The sequence below is a fragment of the Geospiza fortis genome, unplaced genomic scaffold (genome assembly GCF_000277835.1).
Source record: "Geospiza fortis unplaced genomic scaffold, GeoFor_1.0 scaffold164, whole genome shotgun sequence".
Classification (NCBI taxonomy): domain Eukaryota; kingdom Metazoa; phylum Chordata; class Aves; order Passeriformes; family Thraupidae; genus Geospiza; species Geospiza fortis.
The window spans coordinates 403480-419365 of NW_005054426.1; the positions used below are offsets into that span (position 1 = coordinate 403480).

The 15886-nt window shown below is 40.7% G+C and overlaps 1 protein-coding gene across 1 annotated transcript in view; it reads left to right on the top strand.

The window, feature by feature from the left end:
• The window catches only part of VWF (von Willebrand factor), a 124040-nt gene that overhangs the window by 88329 nt on the left and 19825 nt on the right, over nucleotides 1–15886 (top strand). The window contains exons 34-43 of the mRNA XM_014309415.2: nucleotides 387–564; nucleotides 3466–3686; nucleotides 4622–4814; nucleotides 5463–5804; nucleotides 8971–9176; nucleotides 11661–11763; nucleotides 11896–11970; nucleotides 12517–12621; nucleotides 13099–13304; nucleotides 14554–14703. Of these exons, the coding sequence (XP_014164890.1) occupies nucleotides 387–564; nucleotides 3466–3686; nucleotides 4622–4814; nucleotides 5463–5804; nucleotides 8971–9176; nucleotides 11661–11763; nucleotides 11896–11970; nucleotides 12517–12621; nucleotides 13099–13304; nucleotides 14554–14703 (1779 nt within the window). The remainder of the gene's footprint in view (nucleotides 1–386; nucleotides 565–3465; nucleotides 3687–4621; nucleotides 4815–5462; nucleotides 5805–8970; nucleotides 9177–11660; nucleotides 11764–11895; nucleotides 11971–12516; nucleotides 12622–13098; nucleotides 13305–14553; nucleotides 14704–15886) is intronic.

Consider the following 15886-nt stretch of genomic DNA (forward strand, 5'->3'; position numbering starts at 1 on the left):
CTGCTGTGCTCTGACCATCTGTGGCTTATGAAAAGTAAAGGATTTGAAATTTAAAGTAAAGCTGAGGGGAAGTCTTTGTTACTCTGCTCTCCATGCATGTTGTAGGATGGCTAAGCTCTAACTATAGGTGGTTGGAACAAAATGTCTCCTATTGTAGACTGTTATCTTTAGCTTGGAATTTCAGCCTGCTTCTTAGTGTTTCTAATTTAAACTTTCTAATCCTCATGAAGTCCTTAATACAGCACATTCCATTTATTTTCCCAAGGCTAATATGAGTAGCACTGCTGTCAGGGTCACTTCCCTTTCTGGCTGTAGTTCCATGACACCAGCCAAACTTTGTGTTTGAAATGGTTTCAGTTGTTCCATATCTGTGTTTCCCTCCCTAGCCTGGTGATAAATGGACATTACCAGACCAGTGCCACACTGTGACCTGCTTCCCAGGAGATTACACAGTTCTGGAGAGCCACCACATCAACTGTGAGAGGATGCCAAAGCCTGTGTGTCACAGTAGCCTTCCTGCTGTTAAGGTGGAGGAAACTTGCGGCTGCCGATGGATGTGCCCATGTGAGTATCTGTCTGTGGGTGCCTCTCCCTCCCCACCACCTGAAATGTTTTGACCACAAATGTAATGCTGAATGGAGCTTCTCAGCCGCTGGACACTTCAAAGGTGACCAGGGTGGCGGGAATTGCCATTTAATTGTTATACAGCTGTTTAAGCAAATAATTAGGAGTGTAAGAGCCTAACTGATGCTGGAATGCCTAATGCTACTTGCAAGTTCAGGGCCACTGATTTTTTTGCATTAGCAGAATGACAGTGTTTTATCAGGCAATCTCACACTCCATTTCCAAAGCTGTGTGAACTGGGAAGGAAGAAGTACAGGAGAAACCAGGAATTTATCTCAGCAAGCTGAAAGCAAGCAATGGATTCTTGGTCCATCTCGGGGCTTAAGGGTTTGCCCTTCCCTCAATCAGGGAGGTGTAGTACAAAGACATCAACAAGAAATTCTCTCTGCCACCAGATAACTTCACATGGAGTATCTGAGCAGAAAGGCTGAACACTGCATGATTGGTGCCTGGGCTGGGATGACAGGAACAGGAATTAAGTGCATCCACTCACATTTACAGGGTTAGAGGGATGCAGCCCTAAGGCTGGTGATCTATTTATTAAAACATAAGTGGGTTAAAATCTAAATTAATATGCTTACTTCTTAGAAGTAGATCAGATCTCTCTATATATACACACACCTCCTCTTCACAACATATAATCTCAATTTAAAATGTCCTCTGCTGAGCTGGCTGATTTAAGTACAATTTCTTCCAGACACTGCATGAAATACCAAAGCTCATAGCTGGATTTTGATCCCTGAACTCTTAGACATACAAAATTTTTTACACCCATTGTTTTGGCATTTCCTAAAAGTGTATTTGATGATCTAAATGCTTAACACTTGAAATCTAACATTTCTGGTTTGCTACAAGGATTTTGAAAAAGTAGAAATATCTAAAATACTTATAACTATCCATTTGAAGATGTTTAAAAGATAGTCTTAGTGATACCTACCCTTAAGAAGTGCATCTTTATAAAATTTCTTGATCCTAAACACATAGCCAGCAACATGAAGGCTTTACTTTTGGCATGCAAGACATACCTTCATAAAAAACCTTCTGAAAGGAGTAAATGAAAATAACCTTTCATACTGTTAGCTGATTATCAGGAAAAGCCCTATAGGTCACTCAAGTTAAGATGAGCTAAGAATTGTTTGTCTCTTTATGAATTTAATGAGCCATGGTACTCCAATTTTTTTTTTCCTGAGGTTGTCCAACTTGTGAGGGAAAAGTAGGTAGCTTTCATGTTGCAGAAGGAGGGAACAACCCTCCCCCCTCCAGCCCAGCTGATTAAATACCCCCATGGGTCAAGTCCTCTTTTAATGACTGCTCAGTGCAACCATGGTGATTCTGTGCCAGCTATGATTCTGTGCCAACTAAAGCAACATCCATAGCAGCTGGAAAGGTTGAGTCTGTTGCTGTGTGAAACAAAATTCTCAGCAATCAGAAAAGCAGGGATGGGCATAGCAGAGGAGGTGCTGAGTAGGAGGTCTGTGTGAGGCAGCACCTCTGTTGTTATGGAGGAGGCTGGTTAGGCACCCATGAAAATGCTGCTAAATTGACTCATGATTCACTCATTTAGAGAGCAGTAACACAATTTCCAGCCATGACTTGACAGTGTGGATGATGTGACAAATGCTCCTGCAAAGAGGAAGTCCTTGAAAAAGTGTTCGTAGGTCATCTGAGTTCTGAGAATAGTTCAGGAGTTACACTGCAAAGGTGCTTGCTTGCTGAACTAGTTACCAATTTTACAGCAGCATGATTTGCAATGTGATTTATGGCTGTTGTGTGCTCTTAGACTATTTTGAAATAGATCACATTTGTGCATTTTGTGCTACAGAAACCTATGAGAAATTTAAAAGGATTCCCAGTATTCTTAATTTTTTTTTAATGTTCATGAATAAGTAAAGATTGAGAAATGTGGTTTTATTGCTAACTCATTTCATTGTTATTTATGTATGAACTTTATAAGCATTTACGGTAAAATATCTGAAGATCCTCCAGTGCTCCAAGGGGCAGGCTTCCTCCCTCCCTCCCTCCCTCCCTCCCATGCTGTTTTTCCTGGGAAATTAAATTTGAAGGTCATTGAATAGGAAAAAGATTATTCTCAGCTAGAAGCAAAGTACCGAATTATTAACAATGGTAATTTCCCCCCTTACATGTTTTGCTGGCATTGGTTTTATTGTTCTTATTATCCTTTAAGCGAGAGATTTGAAAATATATGAACCAGGAGCATCAAGTTTTGTTTTGGTTCTTCTGGGATTATAATCTTCCTTGTTTTCCAGTTTTTGAAGGCAAGAAAGTGTTTATAACCCAATGACCAGGACACTGAGCTATCAGCTGGCCATTGGTTTATCCTGTGCATATTATTTCTCTGCAGTTTTCCTGTTTCCTGTCTGAAAAACAGTCCCTGGGTATCAACTTGTGACATGTCTGATAAGGGTAAAATAGTGTCATTTGGAACCAAATGTAACACTGTACCGAATATCATGCAATGCAAAGTTTGAACAGTGTTACAGTCTTTCTACAAACAGTAAAGGGATTTTCCCTGTTTAATTTTTACATAAAATCTATTACTAAATCATATTGAATGTGAATAAGTTTTAGGCAAAGGGATTTTTTACAAGTTTACCCAAATAGTTTTTAATACTTACTGCTCTCAGACAAAGATACTGCAAAAAACCTTCATATGTGATGAAGTATTTACCAAAGTTTCTTGTCATTGTTTGCTGCAGCATTTGCAATTCATTACCTCCCCTCTTTCCCAATTAGTTGGTTCCCCATGCCCACAAGAGCTGTGAAGAAACAGTAAAATTTAAAATGTTTTTACATGTATTTTTTGTTGTTGTTTATTTTCAGGTGTCTGTATAGGAAGTTCATCTCAACATATTGTCACTTTTGATGGGCTGAATTTTAAGCTGACTGGCAACTGCTCCTACACCTTATTTCAAGACTTGCACCACAGTGTTGAAGTCCTGCTCCATGAAGGGCCCTGCAGAGCAGCACCCAGGATGAACTGCATGGACTCCATCGAAGTGAAGCATCATGGTGTTGGAGTGCAGCTCTTCAGTGACATGGCAGTAAGCAAACACCATGAATTCATCTGTGTATTGTCTAGTCATGCTGCAGAATTCAGGTTATGGGGACAAATTTCATCTCTTGATCCAGTTTCAGCCTATTTTTAACATCTCTTCTCCATTTCATGATACAATCAGTGTTCGCTTAATGAGCTAGACAAGTTTCCCCTCTTGTTCTCCCTGTTGTGCTGGTGTGCCAATGTCAAGAACATAGGATTTGGCAATATGTCCCTGACACTTCTGCCAGAAAGGCAGGATTACAGACAGGACGTACTGCACGCTGATTCCCCTCTTTTGGTCCCTCACACTATGTTTAGTCCATGGCAATGCGCTCTGTCTCTCACAGAGCTGCACCTGACTGGCCAGCTGAAGGTCTAGGGAGTCGCTTCTCACCTTGTGTGCAAATGGACCTTAGCATTGGAAGAAAGGGTAGCTTGGTATGCATTACATCTGTTTCATAGGCAGAGAATATTCAAACTCAACCCATGTTTCAGCCTCTGGCTACTCAAACATACAGGTGTTGGCCAACTTGCCAAAACGATCTCTTCTGACTCATGCAGCAAAACAGAGCGGACCAAAGCACCTACAGCAAGTTCTGCATGGTGCTGGACAGCCTTGACTTCCACTGAGACATCATTTGAACCTCGTAGTATGAGGTTGTTAGTCTGTAAACATGTGGTACTCAGAGAATGTGCTTACATAGGAAAATGTTGGAAGAGTTCATGTAATTCACAGGATGAAGGTCAAGTATTTCTGTATATTTTTAGACTCAACAGTAACTTCCAGCTGGCAAAATTGTTTTTTATGTCCAGATTCAGTTGGATCTTCAGGTATTTGTCAAGTCAAAATGTGCTTCAACTGAAAAATTGGGTTGATTTGTAACTGCTTGCTAGAACTGATGTGATGACCTCACCTTTTTTTTCTTTTTTTTTTAACAGGTGACTGTTAATGGTGAGAGGGTTCTTATCCCCTATTCCAGCAGCTTGTTTGAAATCACTGCCTATGGAGAAATAATGCATGAAATCAAGTTCTCTCTTCTTGGACATAATCTCACATTTACTCCAAGAAACAATGAATTTATTCTTAGACTTAATTCAAAGAGCTTTTCTTCAGGAACAAAAGGGCTTTGTGGTAAGTTTGAAAGTTAGCAAGTTAGTACTTTTAACAGTTTCCTATTTGGGCTTGAATTTCTATTTATTTATTGCAATTTGTGAATCTCCAAATCTATAAACTCTCTGGGTGAACTGGTCCCACACTTTTGGGGTATACTGGATGCCTGTGTAGGTTTTTCTACTCTCATCCCCAATGTAACAGCTCACTGATGCCCAGTAATACTTTAGAAAGAACAGCAGAGACAGCTTTCTGTTTTTTCTTGCTCCAAGTTATCTTTTCAAGGAGATTTGTGCTTTTTTTTGGATATTGGTTTAGTTTTAGATACTTATGAATTCAGTTCTCTGAGAAATCTGACCAGTGCTTGCAGTGAAGGTGAAAAATTTGATAGGGCAACTGCTATCTCGGTGAGTTAATTCTACAGTATCCTTAGTGATGTAATCTATACAGAGATTGTACCTCTGTGGCTTGACCTGTACCTCCTTTAGTGAGGAAATGAGAAACAAGACCCAGGGTGTTTAGGCCTCTGTTGACAACAGCTATAAGGAATATCATTAAATCCTTGAGCCACTCCAACCAGCATCATCCACCCCATCCCTGTTTTTTTCTAGGTTTATTTTAGCGCTGATTATTCAGCGATTTTTCTTTTCCCCTTACTCACCCTGCCAGGGCTGTGTGATCAGAACCACGTCAATGACTTCACGCTGCGCAATGGCTCTGCCACTGCTGACAGCAGTGTGTTTATCCAGGACTGGACGGTAGCAGAGCTGGGCAAGGTCTGTGACAGCCGGAGGGAGGACAGGTGCTCCGAGCGCGCGCCCGACCACTGCCACCTGCTGCTCTCGGACCGCTTTGCGGAATGCCACAGGCTCATCACCCCCAACATCTTCTACGAGGCTTGCATGGAGAGCAGCTGCTATGAGGAGGAGGCCTGTGAGATGATCACTTCCTACGCTCACATCTGCAGGGAGTATGGCGTCTGTGTAGACTGGAGAACACCTGACCTTTGCCGTAAGAGTTTTACTCTGTGCTAAAACTGATACAGAAATTGCCCTGCTTTGGGACGTCTCATCAGCGTAATACTAAGTTTTTGAATGTTCGAGATCAAGTTTATTGTACAAGTGGTATTGCAGATCTTGTAACTGGTTGATCACCTACTAAGCTGAATGTTATGAAAGAAGTGTTTCTTGGTAAACTGATAAAATTCCAGGCTAGGGGGAAATAAACTGTGGACAGATAACCACAGCTATGTGACAGTACCTGGCTCTGCAGCCACCAAACCTTTGTGGCACCAGGTTTGGGCTGAGAGTCTGCTAGACTCTTTTCGCAGCAGATATCATTGCTTTTGATACAGACTTTGGATGGTCTGAGGTAGACAGAGAAACTCATAATTTGGATTAGTGGAATTGCTTCCCAGCCTGTCACTGTCACACCTGGCACAAAATAAGACTTTTCTTTGTAACAGTTTTCCCAAATACATCCAATTCCATCAAAGTTGAAACTTTTGAGAATGTGGTAGAAAAGCCAGTGTGATTTTAAGTTTCTGCCGCAGGGAAAATTGGGGAAATAGCCTCTCTTTGTGGTGTCATTTCTTGCCAGAACATGCCTGCTAGGCTGACTGAACCAGCTGTAATTTGCTTTGCAAATCTGGTTCTTCTGCCTGGATTTTGCTTGTGTTTTGGAAGTGAAAAGTTTGTGCTGTGCAACAGGATGTGAGTATTGCACATTACCAGGACCCAACCAAGGCAAACAAGACACCCATGCTAGAGCCAAACTCAGACTTTGTATACCTTCTCTCCTAAATTCTCATAGACAAGTAGTTCTGCTTTCTTTTCCTGTTTTTTTTCCTTCTTTTTTTTTCATTCCTGTTAGGAGGCATACCTAAAGATCTGCCAAAAATGCAAGGTATCATTAAGTACAAGTAAATAACTCTTGAGGTGGCTTATTCTCCACCTTCTCCTGTTAACCTTTCTGCAGTGATGGTTTCAGACTTTCAGATAGTCCCTCAGCGTGTCTGTTTAGTCAAGTGCCTTAGATGTGGATGTATGTAGGAATTTTCTTTCCCACCTACCTCCCTACAGAGTGTCTTGATGTTCCAGTTGGTTTTCTCACCTCCTGCCTCTCTAGTTGGGTTATTTATTGTTGCTTTGCCTTCTTTCCCTGGATACTTTTAATTTCAGAACTGAAGAACCGGTATCCTAAATGTATGATACAAAAGAAAAGTGTAAAACAAATGCTTTTTGCTTTTTTTCATGTTTTAAACTCAGACTGGAGGAATGATAGGATAGGAAGTCGGGAATGTCAGTGTGAATTTGGCCTAAGCCTCCACTTAATGTTTGAAATATCTTTCCAAAATCATAGGTTACTGAACACAGTCTGTTTGGAGAATAGTCCTACAAAGCAGAGGGAGAACGTTGCTAGCCATTTTCCAAATACAGTGCCTCAGCCAGACAGTGCAAATTGTAATGTCCTAAGCTGGATGTCAGCAGATTGCCTTAATAACTCTGTGCAGTTTTTAAATTCCTATCTGGTTACATGGCCTGTATAAGGATAGACAAAGAGTTGCTCATTTTAACACTAATTGCATGAAAGTCTTAAGTGTCCTAACAATATCGTCATTGTCCTTCTTCCAGCTAATGTCTGTGTGCAACTGACAAAAATTTAAATTGTCAACATTTGATGTATCCAAGTTGCGTTAATGACTAAATAATCATGCTACCACTATATGTTTAATAATAGTAGCACAGTTCTGGATTACCTTGCTTCCCTCCTCCCAGTCCAGCGAATCCCTGTCATTCTTGTAGAATTTTACTTCAAGTTTTGTCATTCCATGTTGGGACATTGCAAGCAGTACAAATCCTTCCTGATTGCTCTTTCTGGGTGAGTGAACATACTCTCTGGAATTCAGATATATTCAGGCTGGAAGAGAAGGCTTCAGGGTGACCTTGTTGTGGCCTTGCAGTGCCTGAAGGGAGCCCACAGGAAAGATGGAGAGAGACTCTTAACAGAGGCCTGGAGTGACAGGACAAGGGGGAATGGCTTCACACTGACAGAGATCAGGTTTAGGTTGGATATCCAGAAGAAATTCTTCCCTGTGAGGGTGGAGAGGCCCTGGCAAAAGTTGCCCAGAGAAGCTGTGGCTGCTCCATCCCTGGCAGTGTTCCAAGACAGGCTCTCAGCAACCTGGGATAGTGGAAGGTGTCTCTGCTCATGGCAGGGGGTTGGAACAAGATGGTCTTTAAGTCCAGACCAAGCCATTTTATGATTATATGAAATAATTTGCTTTAACATGGAAAGAGTTAATGCTAAAGACTTTTTTTTCTGTCACCATTGGCTGCTAGAAGAGTACGTGTAGACAGTTTAGCTGATGAATGTTTTCTTGTTTGTTTATTTGGGAGCTCAGGTTTTGTCTCAATGTTTTTCGTCAGGAGACTGAAAGAAAGTTTTAAAAACTTCACAGCAGTCACAGGCTGGGAAATAAGAAACACTTTTTCTAATTGAAGCTGTAGAGAAAAATAGACTTAAGGGAATACACAGTATGGAAGCTGTGTCCATAGGTTTTTTGAACAGCTGTAGCCCTAATTTTGTGTTTTATTTTAGAGACAATATCCTCAGGTTTGTGGACACATCAGTAAAAACTTTGTTGGCTTACAGGGCTATACAACTTTACTTGATTCAATTAATTCTGTTAATAAGACAATTCAGTTAAAAAGATGCAGAAATCCAGCAGGTTCAGTTTTGAAGTACCAAAATGTTCTGTTTGTTAGCTTTCTTTAGTTGTGTGGGAACACTGCAGCCTATCAATTAAAAAAGAAAAAGAAAAAAAGAAAACTTTCTTCAGTGCTTTACTGTCTTTACTCTGTCCTGGCTATCTCTTAACCATGCACTGTTACCATACAGATAAGGTTCTAAATTTTTGTCTGTGGCCCAGTATTGGAAACAGATTTTGACAAGTGAGCACTTACCCAAACCAACGTATTGGTGAGTCATGTGTTGCTGCTGATTCATGTGGCCTGAAAATATGGTTCGCTGATTTGTGCTGCAAGGGATCAGATCCATTCTTTGGGTGATGGCTTTCTAAAATGGAAAGAATGCTAAAGAATGCTAGATAGGAAAACTGGATTTCATTTCTTTAGGTCTCATAAATAAAGGTGGTCTTTTCTTCTGTCTTGCTCAGCAATGAAATGTGCTCCACATCTGATGTACAACCACTGCCACATGTCCTGTGTGAAGAGCTGTGAGAATAATACCAAAGTCAGTGTCTGCAAGGATTATCCCATGGAAGGCTGCTTCTGCCCAGAGGGAAAGGTGATTTTTGGTGACAGTTGTGTTAGTGAAGAAGTCTGCACTCAGTGTGTCTCTGAGGATGGCACACGCCACCAGGTAACTACGAGCACAGCAACCTCTGGCAGTGGTTGGAGTTCACAGCTTTGAAAGTAAATCTGTTTTCCCTTTGGATACTTTATTTTCTAGCTCAGTTCCTCCTAATCTGCTGGCTCTCAGCCCCATTTAGCTCCCCTAGTATGAAATTGACTGGGACTGGATATAAAGGTCACAGATGGGACTGTACAGACCTGGAAAGGCATGACAATTCCATGTGGAGGGGTGTCTAGAGGAAAGAGAGGAAGAGTGATGGCATAAGTGAATATTTACCAAGATAAACATCTCCATTCAGCAGACTTTTATAAGTAATGACCATTTAATCATAAATCTTTTAATTAAAATGTCTTGTATTGTCTTTGCAAAGCTCACTGAAATCATTATGAGGGGCAGTGGAGAGACAGGTGTCAAACTCTTCTCTGTGTGACCAGGAACAGGATCCAGGGAACGGCTGGAGCTGTGTCAGAGGAGGTTTAAGCTGGATATCAGAAAAGGTTCTTCCCCCAGAGGGGTATCAGGCACTGAACAGGCTCCCCAGGGAATGGTCACAGCCCCAAGGCTGCCAGAGTTCCAGGAGTGTTTGGACAATGGTCGCAGGCACAGGGTGAGATTGTTGGGGTGTCTGTGCAGGGCCAGGAGCTGGACTTGATGATCCTTGGTGTAAGTCATTGGAGACTGATGGTGGCGATTAGTAGGCTGTATAATGTAATGTTAGTTCATAGGTGCTTGCGTGAGGAGGGTTAAGGGGAGGAGTATTGCAGTTGGGATGATAATTTTTAGCATTGTAGGAGGTTGACGTTGTGTAGGTGGTCGGAGCCTTGTGGGTCCTTTCCAGTCGTGTATGAAATATGTCCAGTGGTTAGTGGGGAATGGTGAGACCAAGTCAACTTTTTGTCAAATGGTAGTTTGTCTATATATATATATCTATCTATATATATCTATATACATTTTATTATTTGGAGGAGAATTATTCCTTCGATGAAATTAATAATTTTGGTTTTACTGAAAATCCACTTTGCTTAGTTAAGGCAGCCCTCTCTGTGGCAGTATGAGATTGGGAAAAGGTGTGGATGCTTTTCCACAGCTGCAGTGAAAGACGCTGTTGATTCCAGCATCACACAGTGGATGTGTTCCCTGTTCCAAGTAGTAGGGGTGGTTCCCCTTCTCTCCCAGCTACTCAGCTCTTAGAGTTTGCACATGCATCAGCCAGTCCTCTTCAATCCACGTCTTTGTTACAGGATTTGAAGGAGAAGGGACTTTAATTGCAGTGTTTTATGGGCTTTTGATCATTAATGAGATTTTTGGGGAGGATCAGCTCATGTACCCGTTTTGCCTCTCCATCATTGCAGGCTTAGCTTTGTGAGCAATATAATAGGCATGTGGGTCAGGATTTCCTTAAACTCCTTCTTTTCTTCTGGTGTTCATTCCTCTGTTCTTTTCTACCCTAGATTGTGTTTGGGTTTATGGGATTTTAGTCCCAACACTCAAACAGGGTGGCTTAAAACATGTAACTATGTCTGAGTATAGATGCAGTATGCTTAGATTTGTCCTTTTTTTTTTCTTCCTATCTCTAATGGCCTCAGCAGAGGGTTAGTTTTAAACCAAGCTCCAGAGTTTTCCAGATGACAGCATGTTTTTGTGGCATCCTAACCTCCTCTACATATTCTCACCCAGAACCTGGATTGGTTGTGCAAATTAAAATGTCTGATAATGCATCTTTCCACTCTTACCTCCCTATTCACATGGGTGTTAAATGTGTGGGTAACTTTGACTGAAGCTTTAATATCAATGATTTCCAATCTCATGGGAAGGAGCAGTGACAGAAAAATTTCTCTCTTTACTGGTGGTTTCTGAATGTGCTCATTAACCCCAGTTAGTCACCACAGTGATGATTTTGGTGTTAGCGGTGTAATAGTGCTTTTCCAGTCTTCAGTCCGCTGCAGAATCAAGTGACACTCCAAATAGTCTTAATATAAAAATATGCACAATTTATTTTTCTGTGTTGAAGAATTAGGGAAATTTCACAGAGAAATAAATAGTGCATATTTTTATGTGCATAGGAAATTCTTCTCTGTTTTACTAATTAGGGAAAGCAGACACTTCTCTGTATTTCCCAAAATAATGCTGTTTCCCTTTTTACCACTGACCATGGTATGTAGTAGGACCAGTCCACTGTTACTCACAATAGCCTGCAATTGCATTTATACCTGAGCATTTTTGATGCCTAAAACAATGGTAATTCCTCATCCCATCCTCGCATTCTTTACATCTTTTGCTAAATTGGCACACTACAGTCATTGCAGAATTATGTGTCCCTGTAGTTTTTTACTGTTAACAGAGCAACCAACCCTTCATAGATTAATCTTCATAAATTCTTCTGATTTTCCAGGTTAATGTTACTTATCCTCACCCACTCCCATCTTCCCATCCCATCATACCAGAGCATGGGATTTCTATGTAACACTCTGTTGGGGTTTTTTCCTTCAGCACATGGAAACATGGATTCCTAAGAATGAGCCCTGCAAGATCTGCACATGTCTTGATAACAAGAGGATAAACTGTACAGTCCGACCCTGCCCGACTGTCCAATGTAAATTCAGTATTATTCAATATTATTAATTAATATTATTCAAATTTAGCTCTGTGACTGCACTTGAATTGATGCTCTGGTTCCTGGCTTCCTAGTTTTTGTTCAAACTTGTTTTATGGATGTTTTCTCCAGCTGTCCAGTGTGGTCTGTGTGAAGTCGCTCGCCTGCGCAGGGGCCCTGACCAGTGCTGCCCTGAGTACGAGTGTGGTAGGTTCTTGTACACTTTTGTAATCTTCTTGGTCTGTACTTTTTCCAGATATTTCTAAGGTATACAGTCCCTTTTTAAAAAAATTAATTCTGCATTTTTTCAGAATTAGTGCTGCATTTTTGATACCACTGAATTGTTGTACAATCATCCATGTGGAAAACCAAACAGCTCCTAAGGATATGAGTCTCCATTCACTTCCAACTTTGTATCTCTTTCTGTAGTAGATGAGGAAGCAAATGGAGCAATTTTTTTGTCTAAATGGCATTAGAATGGTTTTTTTCTCAAGCATTTATTTTTGCATCATCTATATTTGCCCATTAAATATAACATTAGAACCTTAATCCGCATAACCAGAGCTTGAACACGTCTCTGAGCTATTTTGAAAACAAACTCTGACCTGTTAAACTTTAATATACTTCATATTTTAAGACAGCAATTGAGTGTGAGTTTAATGGGGATGTGCATGTGTGTGTGTGTGTGTGTGTGTGTTTTCTCGAGAACTAAGTAGACATGGTTTTAACCACTTTCTGAATTTCTGCTCTTAGTTTGTGACCTGGTTTCCTGTGATTTGCCTCCTGCCCCTGTCTGTGAGTTTGGCCTGCAGCTTGCCCTAACTAACCCTGGAGAATGCAGACCAAATTACACGTGTGGTAAGATTTTTCCTAGCAGGGAGTGACTCTGGAACACTGCATTTGAGCCACACTCATAACTTCCTTTAGGCATTATTTTTTCCCCCCTCTGAAAGGTTTAATTTTGGTGCCAATGGATGTGTAACGATTTCCCAGACTTGGCAGAAGTATATTGCTGGCACTTGGAGTACCCTTTCAAATTAAGGACAAGAGAAACACTTTACTCTTGGGCGTGTGTTCTCTGACCCTGGTGCTTATTTTATAAATCTTCTTGTTTGTGTATGGGACAAGAATTTTTTTGGCAGGGCAGAAACTTTTCTGAGTTCCTGAACCAGAGCCTTTTATATCTGCGTTACTCTTCAGGCTTTAAACATGTTTTAGTCGTGTTTAAACAGTTTGAGGTCGTGATTAATGCCTTGCTGCCAGTGAACTATTTTGTTCACTGGCAGCACTCTGAAAATCTATGAGCTTGACATGGTGCCCACCTTTTCCTACCAGCCTGCAACAGGGAAATGTGCAGCTCCACCTCAAGCCTTTCCTGCCCATCGCACCGGATGCTGACCGTTGTCAAGACCGAGTGCTGTGACAAATATGAGTGTACCTGCAGCTGTAGGAACTCCACAGTGAGCTGCCCTCTGGGGTATCTCTCCCAGTCTCTCACCAATGACTGTGGCTGTGTATCAACCACCTGCATTCCAGACCGGGTAAGGGGTGAAATGTCTTTTCCACATGGAGCTGCGGCACCAGAGCAAGCAGGCAGCCAGCTAGATATGAATAACCCCCAATGAGACTGCTGGAAAGTGATGCCAGGGCATTTTTAATTTACAAGTGCCTGAAAGAAACACACTATTACTTCATACTGTTGCTTTTATTACAGCAATTTATTTTGACATAACCAGTCAATTATCGTAACTTTGAGATAATATTAAAAACCATTTGAAACTTAAAGGTTACTCAAACATCAGGAATTTCTGAGGTGATTTTTGTTTTCAGGTAACACATATACATACTTTGGGACCACTAGCATTACTATATATTCTTCCAATCCCATGCTAAATTTGTTGACATATTTGGTACACCTTAGACCTAAACTTCCTTGTGCTCATTGATTACCTTTGTCTCTGTCTGAGAAGGTGTTGTGTTTTTTAAGAACTGTATCACCACTTTTAAGTTTTTGCCAAAATATTATTCTGCAAAAGCTTCACCGGGGTATATTTTTCTTATTTTGCCAGCCTTTTATTAAGTTGTTATATTATGTTAACCTTTAAGATAAAGTTGCTTAGGGAAGATGTTGCAGGGCAATGTAATTTTTTCATTAAACATGAACACAGGGTTGCCTTTTCTTGCAGAACAGGACATCTACCTTTTATTGACCATTTCTAAGTAGTTCATGACCTTGCATAATTCATTTTATGTCTCTGAGACTTACTTGCTCAAGCTATAAAAATAAATGTTCTCTCTTTAATACCAAGCTGTAAGTTTATTAATAGGAAGTTCAATATAAGGGACGGCTCTACTTTTTAGGAGTAGCTGTGGTGGCCAGATGATACAAGAGGATGAAAGCTTTTAGCTCCAAGTAGTATCTCTTCAGATCAGATGGTTTAGCTGGAAGAAGTTTTGTCTTCAATGCTCCTTCTAGAGGACTTACTGTTTATTATCCCTAGATACTGTCACATTATACTTACGGGGAAACTGAGACCCTGGGCAGCTCCATTGACTGCAGATAAAACTCTCCAATTTATTTTCTGTAAAACAGTAGCTTTATTTGTACTTATTTTTCCTTTCCTCAACAGGCTGACCACAATTTTAAGACCGGTAGCATTCTAAGGGATTAAAAATACTCCATAGAATTTATGATTGGTTTCACACCTTAAAATGTAGCCTTTTGGAACCAGCAGTGTGCCCTGACAGCAGCAGTGTGCTCTTTTATGTATTAATTATTGCATTTAATAGGTGTGTGTGCACAACAATATAGTCTATCCTGTTGGGACAACCTGGGAAGATGGATGCAGGGAATGCTCTTGCAGCAGTCTGAGGGATGATGTTACAGGACTTCGGATGACGGAGTGTCATGACAAAGAATGTGACATGTTCTGCTCTCGGGTAAGTAACACATAAACCAATGCATTACCCAGCAGAGCCCTGGTGGGGACCTGCAATGATCCCTTTTAAGCCTCCTTGTTTAGAGAGTAACCAGGAAAAATTAGAAAAATAGGTGTTGTAGCAACGGATTATCTTGGGAGCAGAACCTAAGAGCATGAGTCTGGGCATTATTGACTTTATTTTAGGGTAATTGTTTTAGGATTGCATTTATTTTATGTTTTGATAGAAGAAAAATTGTATCCGGAAGTGTCTGTCACACCACTTGCACAATAAGTGTTCATGATGTCTGAACTTCAATTGCAGATGTCTGTTCTAGCTCAAGTTCACTTTCTGAAGTTCCCATTTCAGCTGTCTGTTGCTAAGCTCTGCCTATTGTAGCAGTAATAACACCTCATGCTGGGACCTTTATTGTGCTTAGACATCTGCTAAATCCTATAAAACCCTGTGGTTTCCTCTTGGAAGCCTGCAAAGGAAGTGTGAGCCACTTTGTTATATTGACTTAGATGGTCAAACAGGAATAGACAGATAATTGGTACAAAGAGTTGGTAGAGGAATGTGATTTAAGCCAGATATTCAGAAAAGGTTCTTCTCCCAGAGGCTGGTCGGGCACTGGCAGAGTCCACCGGGAATAGTCATGGCCCAAAGCCTGGAAGAGCTCAAGAAGTGTTGGGACATGGTGAGATTGTTAGGGTGTTCTGTGAAGGGCCAGGAGCAGGACTCAGTGATCCTTTTGGATCTTAAATACTGTATCATTCTCTAGGAACAACCAAAAACCCTTAATCCATTAGGAAAAAACCAGAAAGGAAGTGCAGAGTTTGATGAGTAAGTTTGAGGATGCCAAATGCAGGAAAAACCATGAGAATAGATGTGGCAGATTTTGCCTGTTGCAATACAATCCCTTCCTTGTGTAGAGAAGACTTTTCTATATTATGGCAATTTTTCCTTGTGTAGAGAAGACTGTTCTATATTATGGCAATTTTAATGAAATATTAGGTCTAAAGTATCTGGCTGTGTTTCAGCTCGCATCAATAATTTATCAATAATTTTTTATTCCAATAAAATCTCATTAATGCAGAGCTACAGTTCTTTGACATTGCAGCATCAAAAAATCTGGTTAAAAATACATAAAAAGACTCGGTGGAAACGATGCCAGTTCTTTATGGGAATTTGTCATTTCTTCAGC